At 27.9% G+C, this 19691-nt stretch overlaps 2 protein-coding genes across 2 annotated transcripts; both read right to left on the reverse strand.

Moving 5' to 3' along the window:
• Positions 1 to 525: 525 nt before the first annotated feature.
• LOC140663944 (dopaminechrome tautomerase) lies at positions 526 to 8427 on the reverse strand. The gene is made up of 6 exons (XM_072888562.1): positions 8209 to 8427; positions 6588 to 7089; positions 5253 to 5355; positions 4866 to 4954; positions 3604 to 3896; positions 526 to 2289 (listed from the first exon to the last, which is right to left on the reverse strand). The coding sequence occupies exons 1-6, from the start codon at positions 8211 to 8213 to the stop codon at positions 2040 to 2042; spliced, it is 1242 nt and encodes a 413-aa protein (XP_072744663.1). The 5' UTR covers positions 8214 to 8427; the 3' UTR covers positions 526 to 2039.
• A 6101-nt stretch (positions 8428 to 14528) lies between these two features.
• Yellow-g2 (L-dopachrome tautomerase yellow-g2) lies at positions 14529 to 18786 on the reverse strand. The gene is made up of 3 exons (XM_072894528.1): positions 18458 to 18786; positions 16702 to 16960; positions 14529 to 15609 (listed from the first exon to the last, which is right to left on the reverse strand). The coding sequence occupies exons 1-3, from the start codon at positions 18682 to 18684 to the stop codon at positions 14986 to 14988; spliced, it is 1110 nt and encodes a 369-aa protein (XP_072750629.1). The 5' UTR covers positions 18685 to 18786; the 3' UTR covers positions 14529 to 14985.
• Positions 18787 to 19691: the final 905 nt, after the last annotated feature.

Raw genomic sequence — 19691 nt, forward strand, 5'->3', positions numbered from 1 at the left:
TGATGTCATCTGAATATTACTATTTGCATTAACGTCCTTTTTTTCAGATATCAAATGACGACATTTGCTGAAATCAATAGCGAAATACATGTATATATATATATATATATATATATATATGTACAACATATAAACAATTTGCGCATTGAATCGTTCGCATTCAACTCATTATTTGAGATTCTATTATTGTATTCCTCGATAAAACCAGAAGAAGATTTTTAATCCTTGATTGCGAAATAACATGACACATGTGCAAATAATGTATAATTAGTAATTGTATTTGATAACAGCTAATATAATAATAATATATAATAGAGTTATACTGTAAGATAGATTTAATTAAAATTAATTAAATTTACTATTTTAAATATGAAATATTTCATCTTAACTTTACCATGTTTATTTTTCTCTCCTTAGAGTGCAATTTTAAGCACATAATTTTCACAATATTTTCAATACATGTTTTACAAATTAATTATACTCCAATCGATAGATTTATTATACAACATTGAATTTATAAAATTCTAATATGTTCATATTTTAATTGGCGAAAAAAAATTAGTGTTTGCTTATAAGAAAATTAGATATAAATCATCTCTTTATATGCTCTTAGCTCTTAAATTGATTTTAAATGAAAAAATAGAAAGCATGCGTTGCATAAGCTGGAAAATAGTGTATTAAAAATCAATATCATTTAATATAATATCTTAAATTTTTCGTAAATGTAAGTTGTTGATATTGGATATTGGGCTGTATAAATTGCGAAAGAATGCGCATTTCGTTATTACGTACAAGAATTTGCGAACTCGGCAATATATTGAGTTAAACTTACAAGTTTTTTTCAAAAGTCAAGCAACGAGAATAAAGAATAATACTTTAATTTTATATATAAACGCAGATCCAGAAGGAAGTAATTTTTATATTATTTTAAGAATTGTATTTAAGATATCACTACGTAAAAATAAAAAATTGAAAAATCTCTCGAAATGTTTGTAGTTTATATAACAATTTTCAATTATTATACAGGGTGAGGAAAAAGTATGGAAACCCTGAAAAATTTCGAAAAATATAAGTTTTACAAAAAAAGAATCTAAGGCAAGATTGAGAAAAGATCCGGCCATCTAAGACAAAGATCTATTAATTTTTTCCATATTTTATATTGAAAATTGTAACAAATTTTAAAATATATTATAGTGTTTTGAAAAGCTACAAAAATTTGCAATTAAAAATAGAATGCTCCATTTAACAAATTGAAGATGACCTTCACGTGACCTTCAAGTGACTATTCAAGTTCAAATCAATGACATCATCTTATGTCCCTATTGAAACTATACTTTTGTCTGAAACATTTTTCTGTAAAACTTATATTTGTCGAGATTTTTCAGAGCTTCCATACTTTTCCTCACCTTGTATAATATAAATTTGTAACAGAATATCGATATTTTAAGTCGAAGAACATTTGAACATACAAAATATTTTATTTTACAAAAATCTACAAAGCATTTTTTATACATTGCAGATATTTCTTGCTTTTCTACTACATTTTTATCACAAATTTCATCTCCATGTCAAGTCCCGATAAGAATTTTTTTTTCAAACATCAATGACGTTTACACGGTAACATTAATCCGGTTTAATAACAACTGTTGTTGCGACTACCGATGTTACATGTCGTATAACATGCCATATAAGTGCTTTACGCCGATGTTTGTATAACTGTTTGTGTAACGCTACTGTTGTTAAAGAAAAAGAGCAGATTTGTAAATCCGGTTTTAAAGAAACCTGTATAAACACTTAAGTAAGTTTTGTTGTGCTTGCATTACCAATTTAAAATAAAATTATATAATATATCGGTAATAAAATAATATTAATAATATATTACAATACATTTGGTTACATTAAAACCATTCTGTATAAACAATACGTTTTATGGAGATGTTATTAAACCTGTTATTAAGAGTGAGGTGTAAACGTAGTTAATGTCGTTTGCGCTGGCATGATTCTTTTCATTTGGACATTTTTACAATTAATGCTCTTTTTCAAAAACCTAGAGTATTATTGTAAAAATGTAGTGAAAAATACGGATCAATCTGCTGATTAAGAGACGGATTCAACAACTGATTGTTCATTTTGATTCTCATGATGCGGATATTAGTTTGACGAGTATCAACTTTTTTCAGGAAGAACTTGTGGAATCTCGATGACATTACCCAATAGTCGCCATTGTCGTGTTTTGCCCATATAATTTCAGCAACAAACTGTAATTCTTCTGGACTATAAGCGAGTATTCTAAAAAAATATATAAAAAAAAGTAATTAATTAATTATATTTATATAATTATAATTATAATAAATATAATAAAAAAACGCTAGTAATAAGTAAAAAAAAAACGCAAATAAGAGCTAAGACGCGATAATTAGAAAGCAAATTTTTTATTATATTACAAAATAATTCAGTAAATAAACATTAATTACGTAATTATTGTACTTTCTGAATAATTTTGTAATGTGATAAAAAGTAATTGTTTTTATTTTGTGCTCATATTATTATAATAAAAATATATTTATTCCTGCTCTACATAATTAGTAAATATAATTTTATAAATAATAATAATTATTAATAATTTAATAATTATCAAAATTAAGAAACAATCGAATGAAAATGGACATTGTAAAAATGTTATCTCCATCTTAAATCTATTGTATGATAACAACAAAATTACAAAATTGTTTTTAAATCAATAAGTCTATCACTTATAAATTAAGATTATTAACAATAAAATTAAAAATGAAATAAAACAAATATCTGAGATAAAAAAATATAAACATTAAAGAAACAAGCAAGTAAGTATTATATAATAATTTTTTTTGTATTTCGTCTTTTTCTACAGGATTTACGATAGACCAAAGGTACATAGTATCGAAAATGGTTAATACAATCTAATTTAATTTGCAATTATAGTTTATTGTTTGGTATTTTTTGTACCTTTCCATTCGCGCTCGACTTTTATTTGCCTGTATCTTTAATATTCATATTATTAATTAAATTATTATATTACTAAAGAAATAATAGCGGTAGTATTTCGATCAATAACATTTACATGCAAGAAAGAAAATATTTGCAACAAATATTTGCATTTTTTTTAGATAAAAGATAACGGAAAAGAAACAACTGACGTCACAGCTAACTAATTATGTATATGCATACATAATTCCTCTTGGAAAATCCTAACAGCCTAACTATATTATAAGCAATTTATATGTATAAGATTGACTTATACAGTATATTTTAATTATTTTGAATTGAATATGATAAAACCGGTTTTAAGATTTTCTTTTAAATTTTTTTATCTTCGATTATAAAAACTTATTATAAAACATTATAAAATATATGCTCTTAAAACACAGATTAATAATTAAATTGTCTTCCTCCGTTCTTTAAAGAGATTGTTCTTGCTAAACATTAATTTACAAATTTACTCGCATTAAACTGACATGCTACGTATTTATCTATCAAATTTCTTTTGATAATTTAATTTAATAGCTTAATTCTGTAATTAATTTAATAGCTGAAAATATAATTGTTGAAATTTTGTTTTCGCACCTCTGCTGATTGGTTTGCGGTTGCCACGACGCAACTGCGGTCTCAGTTAAAGGAGCGAACACAATTGTATCATCCAAAGGATTCAGAGCCAGTGACAGACCTTGACTTGACTTTCTACCGATCATGGTCACAGTTAACTGTTGTCCTAAAGAAAGTGGTCCAGTTTTTAGAGCAGAGGTGGATACACTGAAGATACGACTGGTCGCCAGAGGTTGGTAATAGACGGTTCGGAGTCTCGGTGAAAATGTTATACCCACTATGCCATCCAGAAACTCGAAAGTGTCGCTTCCGATCTACAGATAAATACTTATTTAATGTTATAATATAATTAATATTATATTAATGTAGAATATAACATAATTTTAATTAATATAAATAATAAAATTAAAATATACAATATAATATAATTAATATCATAATATATTCTGATATATACGAGATACATACAATTGGGCACATTTCATTGCTTGTACACTTAAATATATTGTGTATCATATATCATGCATAAATGATGACATAGCAAGTTATATATTATATTTTTTATAATATGTTAGCATAATATATGTTAATGAATGTTATAACAAATTTTTATAATAAGTATTGAACAATATTTACACTACGTAAAAAAATTAAAGGGTCGCTTTCTTCTATATAAAAAAAGGCCAATTTTTAAGTAGTTGCAACTTCCTTAAAAATAATCGGAATAAGATCAATAAAAAAGCGTTTCAAACCTTGAAGTTTTTAGTTTTAGAATCTTACAATGAATTTGAATTCATTCTATTTGTTACAAAATTATATTGAAAGAAAGCAACGTCGATTGAACAAATTTTTCAAAAGTTTGTTCAAGAATACTGAATTAAAAAAAATCTTAGCACGATTTCATTAATTGAATGTTAAAGGAGAAAGTTTTAGCTTTAATTTCTTTTTTTAATGAAAGTTCTATGATTTATTTTCGCCGAGATATTCATTATTAAAGCAAAATCGAGCTATTGACTTTGAATGCTTATAACTAGTGAAAAAATGATAGTACAATGATTATTAATTTAAGTTTTTGAAATGTACAAAAAAAAACTTAACGCTTCGGCCTTTTGTACGTCAATTTCAATTCTATTGTAAAATTAGACTATCCCTCATATAAGTAGTATCTATCTTTCAAAACTTTTATTTTTATTTTAAAACTTTATCAAACTATTTAAATGTATACTGTAATTTTTTAATTTTATTTATGCATCTTTTTTTAAATAATCAAATATTATGCTTACTCTGTATGTTGCTTCGTCTGGATTAGGATACATGGATGCGTGAACAATACGCCAGCTCCTATCTCTAAGGCCATCGAAAACAACAATTCCTAAAAAAAATATTAGAATTTCTTTTAATTTTCTTCAAGAATTTAAAAAAATAGTTCTTATATATAATTCCTTATAATTGCAAAAGAAACATGATCTATATACATAGCTTGAAAAAAATTGTTGTAAGAAAAAAAATCATATTGAAGAAAGATATTTAAATTACTCTCTTATATCTCAATATAATAATAAAATACAGAATTATATCATTATTTATCTAAATAAATCCAAAATATTATTGTGTTTAGAATATATCTTTTTTAAATATGATATCAATGATTTCATAAAAAATTGTGTTACCTGGGCCGAGAGTATCTGTTATATAGAGAAATACATCATCACATGTTTTTGCCGAAACTTCATCGATGACAAAATTAGTCAACAAACTATCTGGCCTCAACACCTAACAGAGGCAAACAATAATAATAACCGAGAAAGAACACAATTATTTTTATACATAACGAATAACGATGTTTTCAACGTTTCTCAGAAGCTAGCGTACACATATTACGCATTACTAAAATTGCAAATCAATTTTATTTTGCTTTTTATGTAAACTAATAAAACCGGTTTTTAATTATTCTCTCTAGTTGTAATTTAAAGCTATTATATAAATTATTTACAGATAATTACAACACTTCTTTTTTCATTTTCTTCCGTGATTTTTAATAATATACAGAATATATTATAAGTCACTCTCTAGAAAATAAATTGACGAAGTCAAAATAAGTCAAAAGTAAAGAATAACAAAGTTACATTTGAAGAGTTACAATATAGTTTAAATAATAAAAAAATTTATTTTTGAATTATTTCTCTTTGAATTAAAAGTTTGTGATTGTTTTAATAACAATAAGTTAAAAACCTTAACATTAATTAACTAACAAATGAGCAGTAAAGATAGAATTACAGGTGTTTAAATAATCCACCATCAACTTGAATGCATAAATTAGTACAATTTAAAAGAAAGTTTCTCACTCGCTGCAACATTAGTCTGTGTAAAAAAAAAAAAAAAAAGATTCACAAATATAACATCGTCATTCTTTATTTTGGATTTATTACTCCTGACTGCTGCCAACTGTAGATTGTTTTGATTATGTCAATTCATTCTCTAGAAATGAGGCGTAATTTATGATACACTTTGTATCTCTATTATTTAAAATAAATACATGATATACTAGAAAATTTGATGTTAGTTGAAATAAAATAAATATTTGATAGTTTTTAAATTATTTAGTAACATTCTTTATCATCTATTTTAAATGACCTTTACAATAATTTGTAGCAATTTGAAATAGAATTCTATTTATAAATTCATCTGTCGTACAACATATTTCAATACTCACGAAATTTGAACGTGAAAACATTTGAATTTAAATACATACAAATGTATAGAATTATAAAATATTTGTCGCGTCTAACAGCTTAATAAATAAAAATATTTATCTTTATATAGATATTATATAAATATTTTATTGTTTACTTTTATTTATAAACTGTTTTATTCTTTTCAATTATTGGTTTTTTCAATTATTTTTACATATTTATTTTATTGCTTCTAATAAAAAAATCAGTCTCTCTTTATTGGCGCGTTTATTCCACTTTCTTTATTTTAAAAAGAAATGTCACTTTGCTTACCTCACGCGGAAAAGTGACGTGACGAACTACCTGATTGGTTTTTAAATCAAAGACCACAATTTTCGGTGGACAAACGGCCATGAAATCGTCGATTGACGTCATGACACCGGCATCGACAACCCATAATCTGTCGCAACTATCCAGCCTGGTTCGATACACCGAAATCAACTTGGTACAATTGATTTCTCCTTTCCCAGCACCGTGCCAGTCCCACGATGGATATGCATGAAACTGCGGACTACTTCCTAAAGGTTCTCTTCTAGAGAAGAAACTCAAGGTGGCTGGCACACCGGCACGTAATCTGGGTGTGCTGACAAAAATTCTGTCCCAAGCTATTTCGATACCAGTCAGCACTATATTTTCCCGTCGATATTGATTGAGAAAACCGCGATCGTACGGCAATGCGAAATCAAGCAACTGCCATTGCGCTACGGTTTCCAACGTTTCTGCCTTTATTTTGACAAACAGGAGTAACAGAATTGTCGGCAAGAACAGCATACATCTAAACAAATTAAGGAATGGACATGTATTTAAATTAATATCTCTTTTTATAAAGAGATACCCGAGAAAAAATGGACTTACGTAATTATACATATATGATATCTAATTGGCCATAATAGTTATATCCGAAAAATGGCGCGATATGATCTCATATAAACAAATGTGATTATATGCAATCAGATATAAAATAATCAATTATGATTATATATAAGTATAATATGATTATATATAATTAAATATAATGTGATTATACATAATCAGATATGACATAGTCAAACTTATATATTTGATTACATATGTGTACAAATTGATCTGTCTGATTTTCCTAAAATCAGTTCAATATATTCGAATCTGTTGTATGGGAATTGTATCAGAAATTAAACTGACAAAAGTATGATAGTTACAATCTTATTAGTCGCATTTTGCAGGCGACTTTATATTTGCTCATGAAATCTTTAATATTGCCCGAGAAAAAATAAACCTATTATGATATTATATACATATAATTATGTATAATTATATGTAATTATATCCGAAATTTGACGCGCTCTGACTATATGTAATATAATTTGTCCATATATATGTATAATTAAATCTGAAAATTGGCGCGTTATCATATAGAATAATATCCAAAATTTGGCGTGATATGATCTTATCTTTATGCATATAATCATATTTAGGTAGATGTGTTAAAGATATGGTCATATAAAATCATATAAAATCGCCCCATTTTTTGAATATTATTATATACGATCATATAAAATTAGATACTATTAAATCTTTTTATTTTTTATATTTAATTATGTATGTTTATATCTAACCATATTAAACCTATTTTTTCTCGGGTATTTATATTATTTTTCAAATATTTTGGAAAATATATATACATATTACTTTTAAAATACTTTATGAAAAATAGACATTAAGATTGTTGCGGAAAAATAACTAGTATTAAAGAGGAGAAGAGGCTAAACTATTCTCTCTAAATAATAATATACTCTTTATTTATTTCTATTTATACACAATGTATATTCTAAATATAACATTTCTTTTTTACCATTTTTTAAAATTATCTCTTTTTATCTTTCCTACATCATAATTTTTTACATTCATTACTTACCTCATGTTTCAAAATTTTAAAACTAAAATGTAGTAGCAGGAAGCTTTATCACTCTTCAAACAACACAAGGAACGAAGATTACGTAACAATAACTATCACTCGAATTCGCGCTGCACAAACGTGAAACTATACCATCGCGAGAAATATACTAGATGTGTACCCAAGCTCCACTAGTACAATACTGACTGATCCAATTTTCCAGCATCGACCTGGAACCTGGAACTTGCAATTCACTAGAAAACAAAACACTGTAACTCAAATGCATCATATATATGTAACGTAAAGACGTTATGTACTTTTACTCACATGTACGCACAATCGCTTTAAGCAGGGGCAGTTCACTTACACGAATAAACCATTGCGTAACTAAAATTCAAACGCTGACCAAACCTTTCGTGCAAACATGTCTTTGAAAAGTGCGGAGAAAGGTGGTTCGTGATTACTTGACATCCACACCCTCATATTTATTCCAACTTGATGCTGCAATAAGCTTTGCGAGCAATTTTAAGTAATAACGATTAATTATAATTCACAGGTAAAATATCACGATTCAGTTTTATTATTTTATTAACTTTGGCAATGTATATTCATATAGGTATTATAATACACTGCGCAAAAAAATTAAAGGGCCACTTTCTTCTATATAAAAAAAGGCCAATTTTCAAATAGTTGCAGCTTCCTTAAAAATAATCGGAATAAGATCAATAGAAAAGTGTTTCAAAGCTTGAAGTTTCTAGTTTTAGAATCTTTAAGTGCATCTCGATTCTTTCTATTGGTTACAAAATTACATTGCAAAAAAGCGACGTCGATTAAACAAATTTTTAAAAAGTTTGTACAACAATATCGAATTAAAAAAAAATCCTAGCACGATTTCATTAATTGGATGATAAAGAGCAGAATTTTAGCTTTAATTTCTTTTTTTAACGAATTTTGTAACGAATAAAAAGAATTAAATTCATTTAAAGATTCTAAAACTAGAAACTTCCAGCTTTGAAACGCTTTTTTATTGATTTTATATCTTATTCCGATTATTTTTAAGGCAGTTGCAACTACTAAAAAAAAGTGATTTTCTTTATATGGAAGAAAGTGGCACTTTAGATATTATATTATTGATATAGCTATTATATAGTTGCTCTGTCAAAAATAAATATATTTTTTTATAAAAGCAAAGTAAAAATTATAGTATTCAAAGATTATACCTATCGTTTAAAAGTTTTTAAAATAGTTATATTTTTTAATTAAACAAACAATCTGTTGTTATGTTCAAAGAAAACGCTTATAATAAAAATTTATTGTATATTTCAATTACTTTGTTTTATAAAACATTTTTTTTCTAACCACATTTTTCAGAAATTAATAATTAATAGTTAACAATTAGTAAATGCTACCAAACTTTTAAGCGATAGTATTCGAGTGAAACAATCTTAAAGAAATCTAAATTCTTAGACTACATTTCTTTTCCTTCTAAGATTTAATTTAGCATCTTTCCGTGACATAATTTTTTAACTTAAAAAATTACAATTTCTTACATTTGTTTACATTTGTTTACATTTACCTTGTGATCCTTATTAAAAATATCAATTATTAATATTTATATAAAAAACTGAGATGTTGTTTATAATATAGTTATGTTAACCTATGCAAGTACAGTTATGTAAGTTTCGTTAAAAATCAATTACGAGAATCAAAACGCCTAACTTGACATGGATTGTAAAAAATGAAATCTCCATGATATTTATTAATCTCACGCGTCAGACACATAACATAATATACTATAAACAAAATTCATTTTAAAAAATACAATAAAATAACTGGAAATAAAGGAATTTTAGAAGAAAAATGTTTCAGATAAAAGTTGTTTCACTTGAAGGGGGAAAAAAGATAGGCATATTAATTTGATCTTGTATGTACGTATGTACGCCATAAATATATTAAATCTATGGTACGTGCCAAGTTATATAGAGATCAACCTTATTTTTTTTAAACGGAAAAATTAAGCATTTTTTATATAAATCGATTCTCGCAATATTTCACAAAATATTCATTTTTCGATTATCTTGTCTCGAAACTTTTATGCACAGATTAATAAGAAGAATCATTTGATTAAGAATCAATTAATAAAGAAAACACATAGGTGTCTTAAAGAAAAAATGTGCAACTATCATCATATTTTTTCTTAAAAGTAACTGTGTTTTCTTTACACTAATTTGCTTCCTTTTATTACTCTGTACATAAAAGTATTGAAATAAAATAAGAAAAAAATAGATATTTTACGAGATATTTCATAGTTTATACATATAAAATTATGTCAAAAGTAAAGTATAAAACATCTTGTAAACTATTCAATTTTTAGCAATCCATATCCTTGTACTTTTTACGTAAAAGTGTTTAAGGTGAAATATTCCATATGTAAAACGTCAAATCATCATTGGCGTAATATTACAAAATGCCATAATATAATGCGGCACCAAACGACACTTGCGTGTTGGAACTATAGCATTATAATCAATATGTAAGTGTCCTTGCTTTCGATCGAAAGTACCCGGAACTAAAGACCACACCCATTGAACTAAATACAATTTCCTTTTAACTGAATGCAATCAAAAGAAAACATGATGAGTTAATTCTATCGTGTGTAATCATTATGTCATAATTTTTCTCTTTAATATATTTATTGGTGCATGCAGTTTTTCACGATATCATATATACAATGCGTTTTTACAGAACTAAAGTAACTTATTATCCTATATCAATTACATATCAAAAATAATGAGTAATATTAATCTATTTTAAATAAAAAGTACGTAAAGAAAGAGATATGTTATTTATATTTTTAATATATTTTATAAATTTTTTTTTTTTTTATTTTAAAATATAACATGTAAATAAATTTTGTTCAATATAAGAAGATTACAGTGCATTTGTACTCATTTTTTATGCTACTATCTCGAATTTTTCGCAATGCTACAAGTGCTAATGAAAAAGCTAAATAATGCGATGTTTCGCCAACGAAGTGCATAATCTTTAATTATCGCAACTGTACGCAATTCTCGGCGCAAAATAGGAAAATGATATGGTATGTAAAAGGTATGGTAATGTTGGATTATTCGACCACGTATTTATTGTGAGTCTGTGTTGTGTCGGATAGAAATCGGATATTCTGTTGTTACTCAATACCGCGCTTGGAACACTATGGGAAATACCATGGAACGATCACGATCGCCCTCCATTCCCACGACGAAGTGGAAGTTGCTCACTATCGACCTGGAATGACGACTTGAAAAGATCAGCAAGTAAATTCTCAATCTATCACGGGAATAAAAGCGACTAGTTTCAAAGGACATTTACATGAAGGTGATTATATGGCGTGATTTTGCTCCATAAATTAAATGAAATGACACAGGAAATGACACATGAAAATAAACTCGCGTACATTACTACATTAATCATTTACTTTAAAACAATTCCGGATTAAATTTAGTTTAATCTCTCATGTCAAAAATAAAAGTATCAGTATATAATACTTTTCTAAAACATGATTATATAGAATAATAGCTATATGATAATAATAGTAATAAAAATAAAAATTTTATATATATTTATTTCTCTATTTTAATCTCTTTTTCTTATTAAAAACTAAAAAAATCTAGCAAAACAGCAGAAAATTAACATAATATTTCTCATATTTCTAAAGATATCATACCCTGAGAAAAAATTAATTTATTATGTAATTGTATATGATTATATATAATTATATACAATTAAATCCGAAATTTGGCGCAATCTGACTTTATATAATATAATTTGCCCATATATATTAATTAAATCCGAAATTTGACGCGATATGATTTGATCATACATAATATTGTAATATCCGAAATTTCGTGTGATATAATCTTATCTTTATATAATCATATTCGATCTAAATCTGTTAAAGATATGGTCATATAAAATCATATCGCGCTATTTTTTCGGATATTGTTATATATAATTATATAAAATTATATATATTATCAGATATTTTTATATCTAACTATGTATGTTTTTACGTTTGACCATATTAAACCCATTTTTTTCTCGAGACGCTATCAAAATACAATAACATTGAATTAACAATAATAGAGTTTTTTTTTTTTTCAAACAGCAACCGTTTACTTCAAATTATTCAAGTGTGACTATTGAGGCATATAAATAAATGTCAGCTGCTTGTAATGCCAATTGAATTGCATATGTATATTATTTCAATCCTATCCAGGTATGTAATTATAATTTATAGCTTATAATTAACAAGTATATATTATAACTTAACGAGTATTATTGTCAGTTTAATCATAATAAAATCAAGTACAAATATTTCGAAAATACACTGCACGTATATACTTGGGATAAATTGGAAAATCCAAGAAAGGAGATGCAAAAACATAGCTTTTATTCTTTCATTGAATTGAATAATAATAAGTAGCGACCTTTCCTTTCGCTGCACTGAAATGTTTTGTACCATCGGCCGACTAACCGCTTCGAGTTACAGATTTAATTTTGACTGTCATGAAACCTAACACACTTTCTAGTCAGTGCTACACTGACTGATTAAAATTAAAGTTTACAATGCGCTAATTAACATTTATTCATGTTCATTAAATTGTAAATATATGTTACAGCTTATATTATACCAAACAAATTTATTAATTAGAAAAAAATTACAGCTCAATTGATCAAGTGCGATGAATATAATTGATAAAGAAAATTAAAAAGTAAATATTATTTCATTATCATGTCAATTTGCATCGATAAAGTTTTATTCATACAAAACATTTTCCTTGTATTAAACAATGCATTATTATTATAATACGACCCATAATTTTGTATTAAGCATAATTTTACATTATAATATTTTTTTCAATTTAAAGATTTCAGTAATAATATAAATATGTATACCCAATTATATATACATTCAAGTAAAATTTAAAATTCTATTTTGTTATATTAAAAAAGAAGAAATCCTAATTAAATGTAATAAGATCTCTCTACTTTGCTCTAATATTATTTTGTAATAATCTCGGGGCTATAAGTAAATATCGTGAATTTGAAATATGAAAATACATATTATGTGTCTGTAATTAAATACACTCAAACTTTCATAGTATCGTATAAAACCAGGAAGATAATTTGATCTTGAATATCAATTTTCATTGAAAGTTTAGTATCATATAGCTTCTAGATTTAATGTCCACCTGTTAATAAATGTGAAAGACACAGAAACGTTCATTAAACATACATTGTAAAAAGCTGCTCGATAAATCGGACATAAGAATTTGAAAGAAAAATTATGGAGTATTACGTTAAAAACCAAACTCGTTTTCGATAAGCTGTTAATTATTCCGAACGTTATAAAAGGATAAACGTAAAAAAATGTGTTGGCGAATCACGTACTAATCTACCGTCATGTATAATTTATACTATTATATCTATACTAGGTACACAATTGACACGCTAATTAACTTTTTTACATATCTTAATTACGCACAATTTAGCGAAATTTCTTTTTTCTCATTTCAAAGGAACACCTAAAATCATCAATTACATATAGTTTCGTAATTTGATTAAAATAAAGAGAAAACAATCTCTTTAATTTCTTAACAAAAAAAAAAAAGATATACATAAAGTTCTATATTAAAGTTAGACCTGGAAGAGTACTTTCGATGAATTTAAAGCAAATGAGATATACGATTCTCTTATCGTATAGTATTCACTCAATTGAAAACAATTACTCAAAAAAATGATTTTGCAACTTCAACAAAAATTTTCTAGGTGTAAAAAATTAACTAAAACAGATAAATGATTAACAAATACTGTGATACCGCATATGGTTTTTATTTAATCAATTTAAATGACAGAGAGGCAGAATTTATATATCTGTACTATTAGTGCAATTTAAACAGCAAATTTTTCTGTGGTGCCTATCTTTTTAAAACCTATTATTAAAAACAATTATATTTGTAATTAATATTTGGCAATGGGATTTAAATTTTCTAGAGGTATTGCTAGAATATTGCTGCTATAAATTTTATATGTGAGAAGCAATATTCTAACAGACACAAAAAATAGCAATAAATTTAAATTGAGACATCTAGAAGTCTATCTACATTAGCAAAATATTTTTTTGGGTAATGAATTCACAAATTAAATTAATTAAGTAGAAAAAAATTAAAATATGAATAAAGTAATTAAATTTTTGGCTTTTAAGATTTATAGTATCGCGCTATAATAAATTGAACTTTGTCACGTTGCGTATGCAAAGCAAAGTTAAAAAACAATTTGAATGAATTTTTAGAATACGTTTATTTCTCCGTTTATCAAATGTCAGCGATTGACATTTTGCTTACCGTTGAAGAGTTTTTGCTTCGTCGGCTATGCAAAGAACGCGTCGCAACTGACATAATTTTTCATCGAGTTCGAATTTCTACAGAAAGTAACGTTGAAAGTAAACATGCGTTTATGTGTGTGTATGCGTGTATTTTTTTTATATGTCTAAGAAAGATCTCTCTATGTACATATTTATGACAATAGAGATACAACAATTAGCGCAAAGTACATTAGAGTTATACCATGGGGAGGTAAACTCATCGAGAATTATGAATGTAAATTGAATGCGATTTGCCGACATAAAAAGAAAGCCGAGAAATCTCCGTCGCTGTTATTAGCGCGCGTCCGTAATAATAACGATATCACCTCCTTGACTAGTCGCAATCGGCGAAGCGAGAGACCTTTCTCGCTCTTTTACATAAGATTCAACGCATGATTGGCGCCGCAGCCGACGGTGCCCTGCATGTAATCTGGGAAATTGCTCTCCAGCACGCGCATCTGTTCCCTCTTGTAATCGGGCACGATGTGCGTGGCCAGGGCGCACTCGGAGCTCGTATAGACCGGCTGGAAGTTGACGGACAGGAAGGGCGTCTCGCTGTCCCATCTGTATACCTCGTCGCTGCCCTCGTAACGGAAGAAGAGCGCGCTACCGTTGTCGGTGCCCAGGATAACGAGCTTGGCGGGTTTCAAGCCGAGATCATGTATCTTGCCTTGAGCGTTTCCATTTCGCAGATGATCTGTACGGATGGAAAACAGATGGGTGCTGCCAAGATAAGTGAAGAGCAAGCAGGTGCTACCGTCCTGGCGGTGCATCAGCGCGAGGTACAGCACGTCCCTGCGGCTGCAATTCATGGTCACGGCTTGAGGAAGGACAACGCGATATCCGCGACCTGAAGTGACGTCGTACACCAAAATCGCTCTGGTGGCCGCGTCCGACACGTAGATGAACACCCGCCCATCCGAACTGTAATCCGTTACGATGTACTGCAGTCGGGACGAAGAGCTCGACAGGCCGGACAGATCGACGGTTTTCACGACCTTAAATAAGAAATAGCCATTGCATTTTCTTATTTTTTCTTATTTTTTAACTTATTTTTTAATTTAAGAAAAGACTAGTCAACTTAATTCTATACTGACAATGAAATGGCTAGTCCTTTGTTTGAAAATGTGAAGAGCGCGAGGGAAAAATTGCTATCTTCCTCTTTCTAATCTTATTATCTGTATTATTTTTCGAACTAAAAAAACATTAACTTATTTAAATGTGCAGTAATAACTTCCACTACCTAACCAGCTAATAAGTATAATATCAAAGAAATTATAAAATGAAAAAGAAAGACAAGATTAGAACAATGTAACAATATTGTGCGATAAAGAATTATATCAACTATAAACAATATGGTTTAGAAAGTAGAAAAGTTCATAGAAAATCATTGGCCAATCAGAATTTGCTAAACAAGGAGGAAGATGGTAATTTTTTCCCTCTCGCTCTTCACATTTTCAAACAAAGAACTAGGCATTTCATTGTCAGTATAGAATAGAGTTCACTAGAAAAGACAGAGAGAAAAATATGTAAAATATTATCTTTTATTTCCAGTCTTTTTACTTTCATATCAAAGCACCATTCTTAGCGATTGTATTCTCCCGCATATTTTCTAATTCTTAAAAGCAACAAAATCTTTCCTTCTTAAAAAGATAAAAATAGCATCGCAATTTTATTAACAAGATCGTAGATCTTATCTTTAATTAATATTAATTTAATAATTATACGGTTTAAACAATAAAAATAGTCTTTTAATTATCTTTTAATCGTATATGTTACGCGGCGATTTGTTACGGTAGAAAAGGTATTTAAGATTCTCATTGCATAACACTTACGAAAGCAAAAAGGAAACGCAACATGAATGAGTAATGTGGCTACATACACGAAATATGAATATAATACGTGCTAACAAAAGATTATATAAATAAGAGCACAAATTCCTTTTATAAGTTGTAGTAAATTTCACGAGGATATTGTTCTTGAGGATCTTGTCCTTTGATAAAAAATTTTTAGAGAAAAATTAAACGACACACGTGCCGTTTTATTACGGTACAACTAACTTCAGATATACACGGATCTTATTATCTTACCTTGCCGGTTTTTATATTCAGGGCGACAACCTTTGGCGAGCATTTACGTTCGGGCTGCTCAAGGGAATTTACAACGCCTGTGTCCAACACCCAAAGGATTTCCTGAGGATCCAAATAAATGTCCACAACATTTTGCAACGCGGAACATGTTCCCTCTTCTTGGAGGGACCAGCAAGGGAAGGGGAAGAGATTAGCCGATTGACAGTTCTTATCTTTCAACGAGACTTTGGCTAAGGTTGCTGGCACACCAGGCTTAAATCTGAAAAAAACATTTCAAGTAAATATATTTTTAGACTCTAAAAAATCACTAATTTTTCCGTTTTTTTTTTTTTTGGAAAATATTAGCATAAAATATTCTGTCAATTTATGAGTTAGACGTTTATTTATTGATTATTACTGATTGTAAGATTACAATGCTTTAAAGATAACAACATATAAAGCGTACAAAATCTATCATAAAATATTTTTGCCAATATTAATTACGTGAAATGCAAAGCGCAATTTTTTATATCTCTTGATCGATTTATACCAGCGAAAATTAAAAATAGATATTAGTGAATATATGCTTTTGTCTTGTGCATAATTTAATAATTATTGATTAATTAATATCGGTTACTATATAAAAATACAGTTATTAGCAATAATATTGCACATTTCAATTGCTCGTCATGCATTATATTACGTTTATGAATGTAAATATTCTTTATGTACTATATGAATACAATTACTGCTCGATTAACGTCATTGTTACGCACGGAGGTAGACATTCATATCGCGTAACCTTTAACAAGATCTACAACCTTGCTTCTCTCGATCTGTTAAAGTTCAAGCGAAACTTCAATACTATAATCTACTTTCGTTGGAATGTTATCAACACATGTTTTATTTTTCCGCATTGGAGAAATTCTATAATTACGACCGCGCCCTCCCTTGTTATCGACTTACGTCAAAAGATCTCGTTAACGATTTCTATGTACAAAAACCTACGGTGTGCGTACCATTGTAGTAACGTAACACACGTGATTCGCAACACGAGAGTGCGCTTGCCTCTTATGGAACCAGTAAACATGCTTAAGAAATGCGGTTACCTTTTGCTGCATTGAAACGCCATCAAAGACGAACGATTTCGTTATGTGAATCAAGCACGATCTACTATTATATATTCCTCCAACTTTTCATTATAATATCAGCATGACTTATTGTTAGAGAAATTATATAAATTATAAATGGTGATGTGCTTTTTTGTGGATAGTTATTTTTGTGGCAAATTTTTTTCATGTGTAAACGCATATATATAATATATTTATAGATATGAGTTTTAAATAATATGATAGATATTTTGTTACGTTTAAAAGTTCTACTATAGAGAAAGATTAATCTGAATCTACGAGATACATATATTGTAAATCTTTACAATCTATATCAATAATTCTCTATTTTATTAATATTTATTTTTTTATAAAATAGTTTAAAGAAATCTATTTTTATAGACACGTTAATAAACGAAAGTTTATAATCAAACATTTCATCATTAAAAATTTAATGCATATCAAAAATTTATTTTCTCTCTATTCTGATCTACTCTTGGTTTCTTTCTCTATAATTTCATTATATATCATATAATGATAGAAGGGTTATCAAAAAATTGTGCGTAGATATAACTATAGCAGAAATAATATTAAAAACTATCCCAATAACTAGATATATTGTCGTAACTGTTTTTATCGTAAATCTTCAAATTATATATTTTCCATACCTAGGTAAAGCGAGAATGGCATCGTCCTTGTAGATTGCAGCCCTGGTGGCTAGGACATTTTTCGAGATGTAACGGCCACTGTTCCTGAACAAGTTCTTCGTAGCCGAGCAAGGCCACTCAAAGGACCCGCCAGTCCACATGATATTATTCTTCTCGTACTTTTGCCCCTCATAAGCACTGACGAGAGCAACGGCGACGATAAACGTCACCGCCCGTATAGAGAGCATTCTTGTCGTCCTTTCCGCGAAATAAATTTCTTTCCTTTGAATTACGCGCCTCGGATCGCGTCTCGTTCGATAAAATCGGATCGGATCGTAAACTGTAAGATCTCCGAATTACGCCAATTTTATAATCCTGTCACATCACAGCCGCGCGTTACGAAATGTCTCAGTTTGAAAAACATTTAATCGCGATGCGCAACCATTATGTTTATTCAAGGAGTTCCGCACGCGAGTCAGTATACTACTATGTATAAATGTATGGAATGGAACTGCCAAAACCGGACGTAAACACAAAGAATTAGTAATAAAAAAACAGTAAATAAAAAACAATCTGCATACATGTATGAGCTCATCAACACTTGATTAGCTAACAAATCTCGCGCATGTTAAATTATTTTTCTTCATATAAATCATGATTCTTCTACTTTCTTGAAATCAAAATATTTTCTTATTCTATTCAATAAACAAACATATTTGCATAACTTAAAAATTATATATAATGTAAAAATATGTAATAATTATATAAATAAAAATAAAATATTCAATAAATGCAATAAATTTTATTTATATGTTAGAAAAGAATGTATCAAAGATAAAAGAGTACAAATTTGTGAAAATATCTTAGACACCTGCATTTTTCTACACTTAATAATAATACGATAGAAACTTCAGTTTTAAAACAAAAATTAAAGCACAATTATGTATCAAATATCTTAGATAGTTGCATTTGTTACTATAATCTGCTTAAATAATAATGATGCGACAAAAACTGTAGATGAAATAAAAATTATAGACATGATGCTATAATTTTGGAAGTAAAAATTAAACGATAAATATATATACATATATATATATATATTAAGAAAATTTATAGGAAGCAACTATTTGTAGAAACAGAAATCAAAAATATAAAAAAGTTGATAAAATGAACGAGATATAATTTCCTGATATACATTACATTTCCTGATTTATTTTATTGTAAAGTGTTCCGCTTTTCATGTCTTCCTGGATTC

The sequence above is a fragment of the Anoplolepis gracilipes genome, chromosome 1 (genome assembly GCF_047496725.1).
Source record: "Anoplolepis gracilipes chromosome 1, ASM4749672v1, whole genome shotgun sequence".
Classification (NCBI taxonomy): Eukaryota; Metazoa; Arthropoda; class Insecta; order Hymenoptera; family Formicidae; genus Anoplolepis; species Anoplolepis gracilipes.

What these genes read in the sequence shown, in the direction of transcription:
- LOC140663944 (XM_072888562.1), bottom strand. An exon ending in CAGACGAAGCAACATACAGA is followed by an intron (nt 3,897 to 4,865) that starts GTAAGCATAATA and finishes ATTTATCTGTAG; the next exon opens with ATCGGAAGCGACACTTTCGA. An exon ending in CCGCAAACCAATCAGCAGAG is followed by an intron (nt 2,290 to 3,603) that starts GTGCGAAAACAA and finishes ATATTTTTTTAG; the next exon opens with AATACTCGCTTATAGTCCAG.
- Yellow-g2 (XM_072894528.1), bottom strand. Translation starts at nt 18,684, where the DNA reads ATGCTCTCTATACGGGCGGTGACGTTTATCGTCGCCGTTGCTCTCGTC. An exon ending in GCCATTCTCGCTTTACCTAG is followed by an intron (nt 16,961 to 18,457) that starts GTATGGAAAATA and finishes TGTTTTTTTCAG; the next exon opens with ATTTAAGCCTGGTGTGCCAG. An exon ending in TGAATATAAAAACCGGCAAG is followed by an intron (nt 15,610 to 16,701) that starts GTAAGATAATAA and finishes TTCTTATTTAAG; the next exon opens with GTCGTGAAAACCGTCGATCT.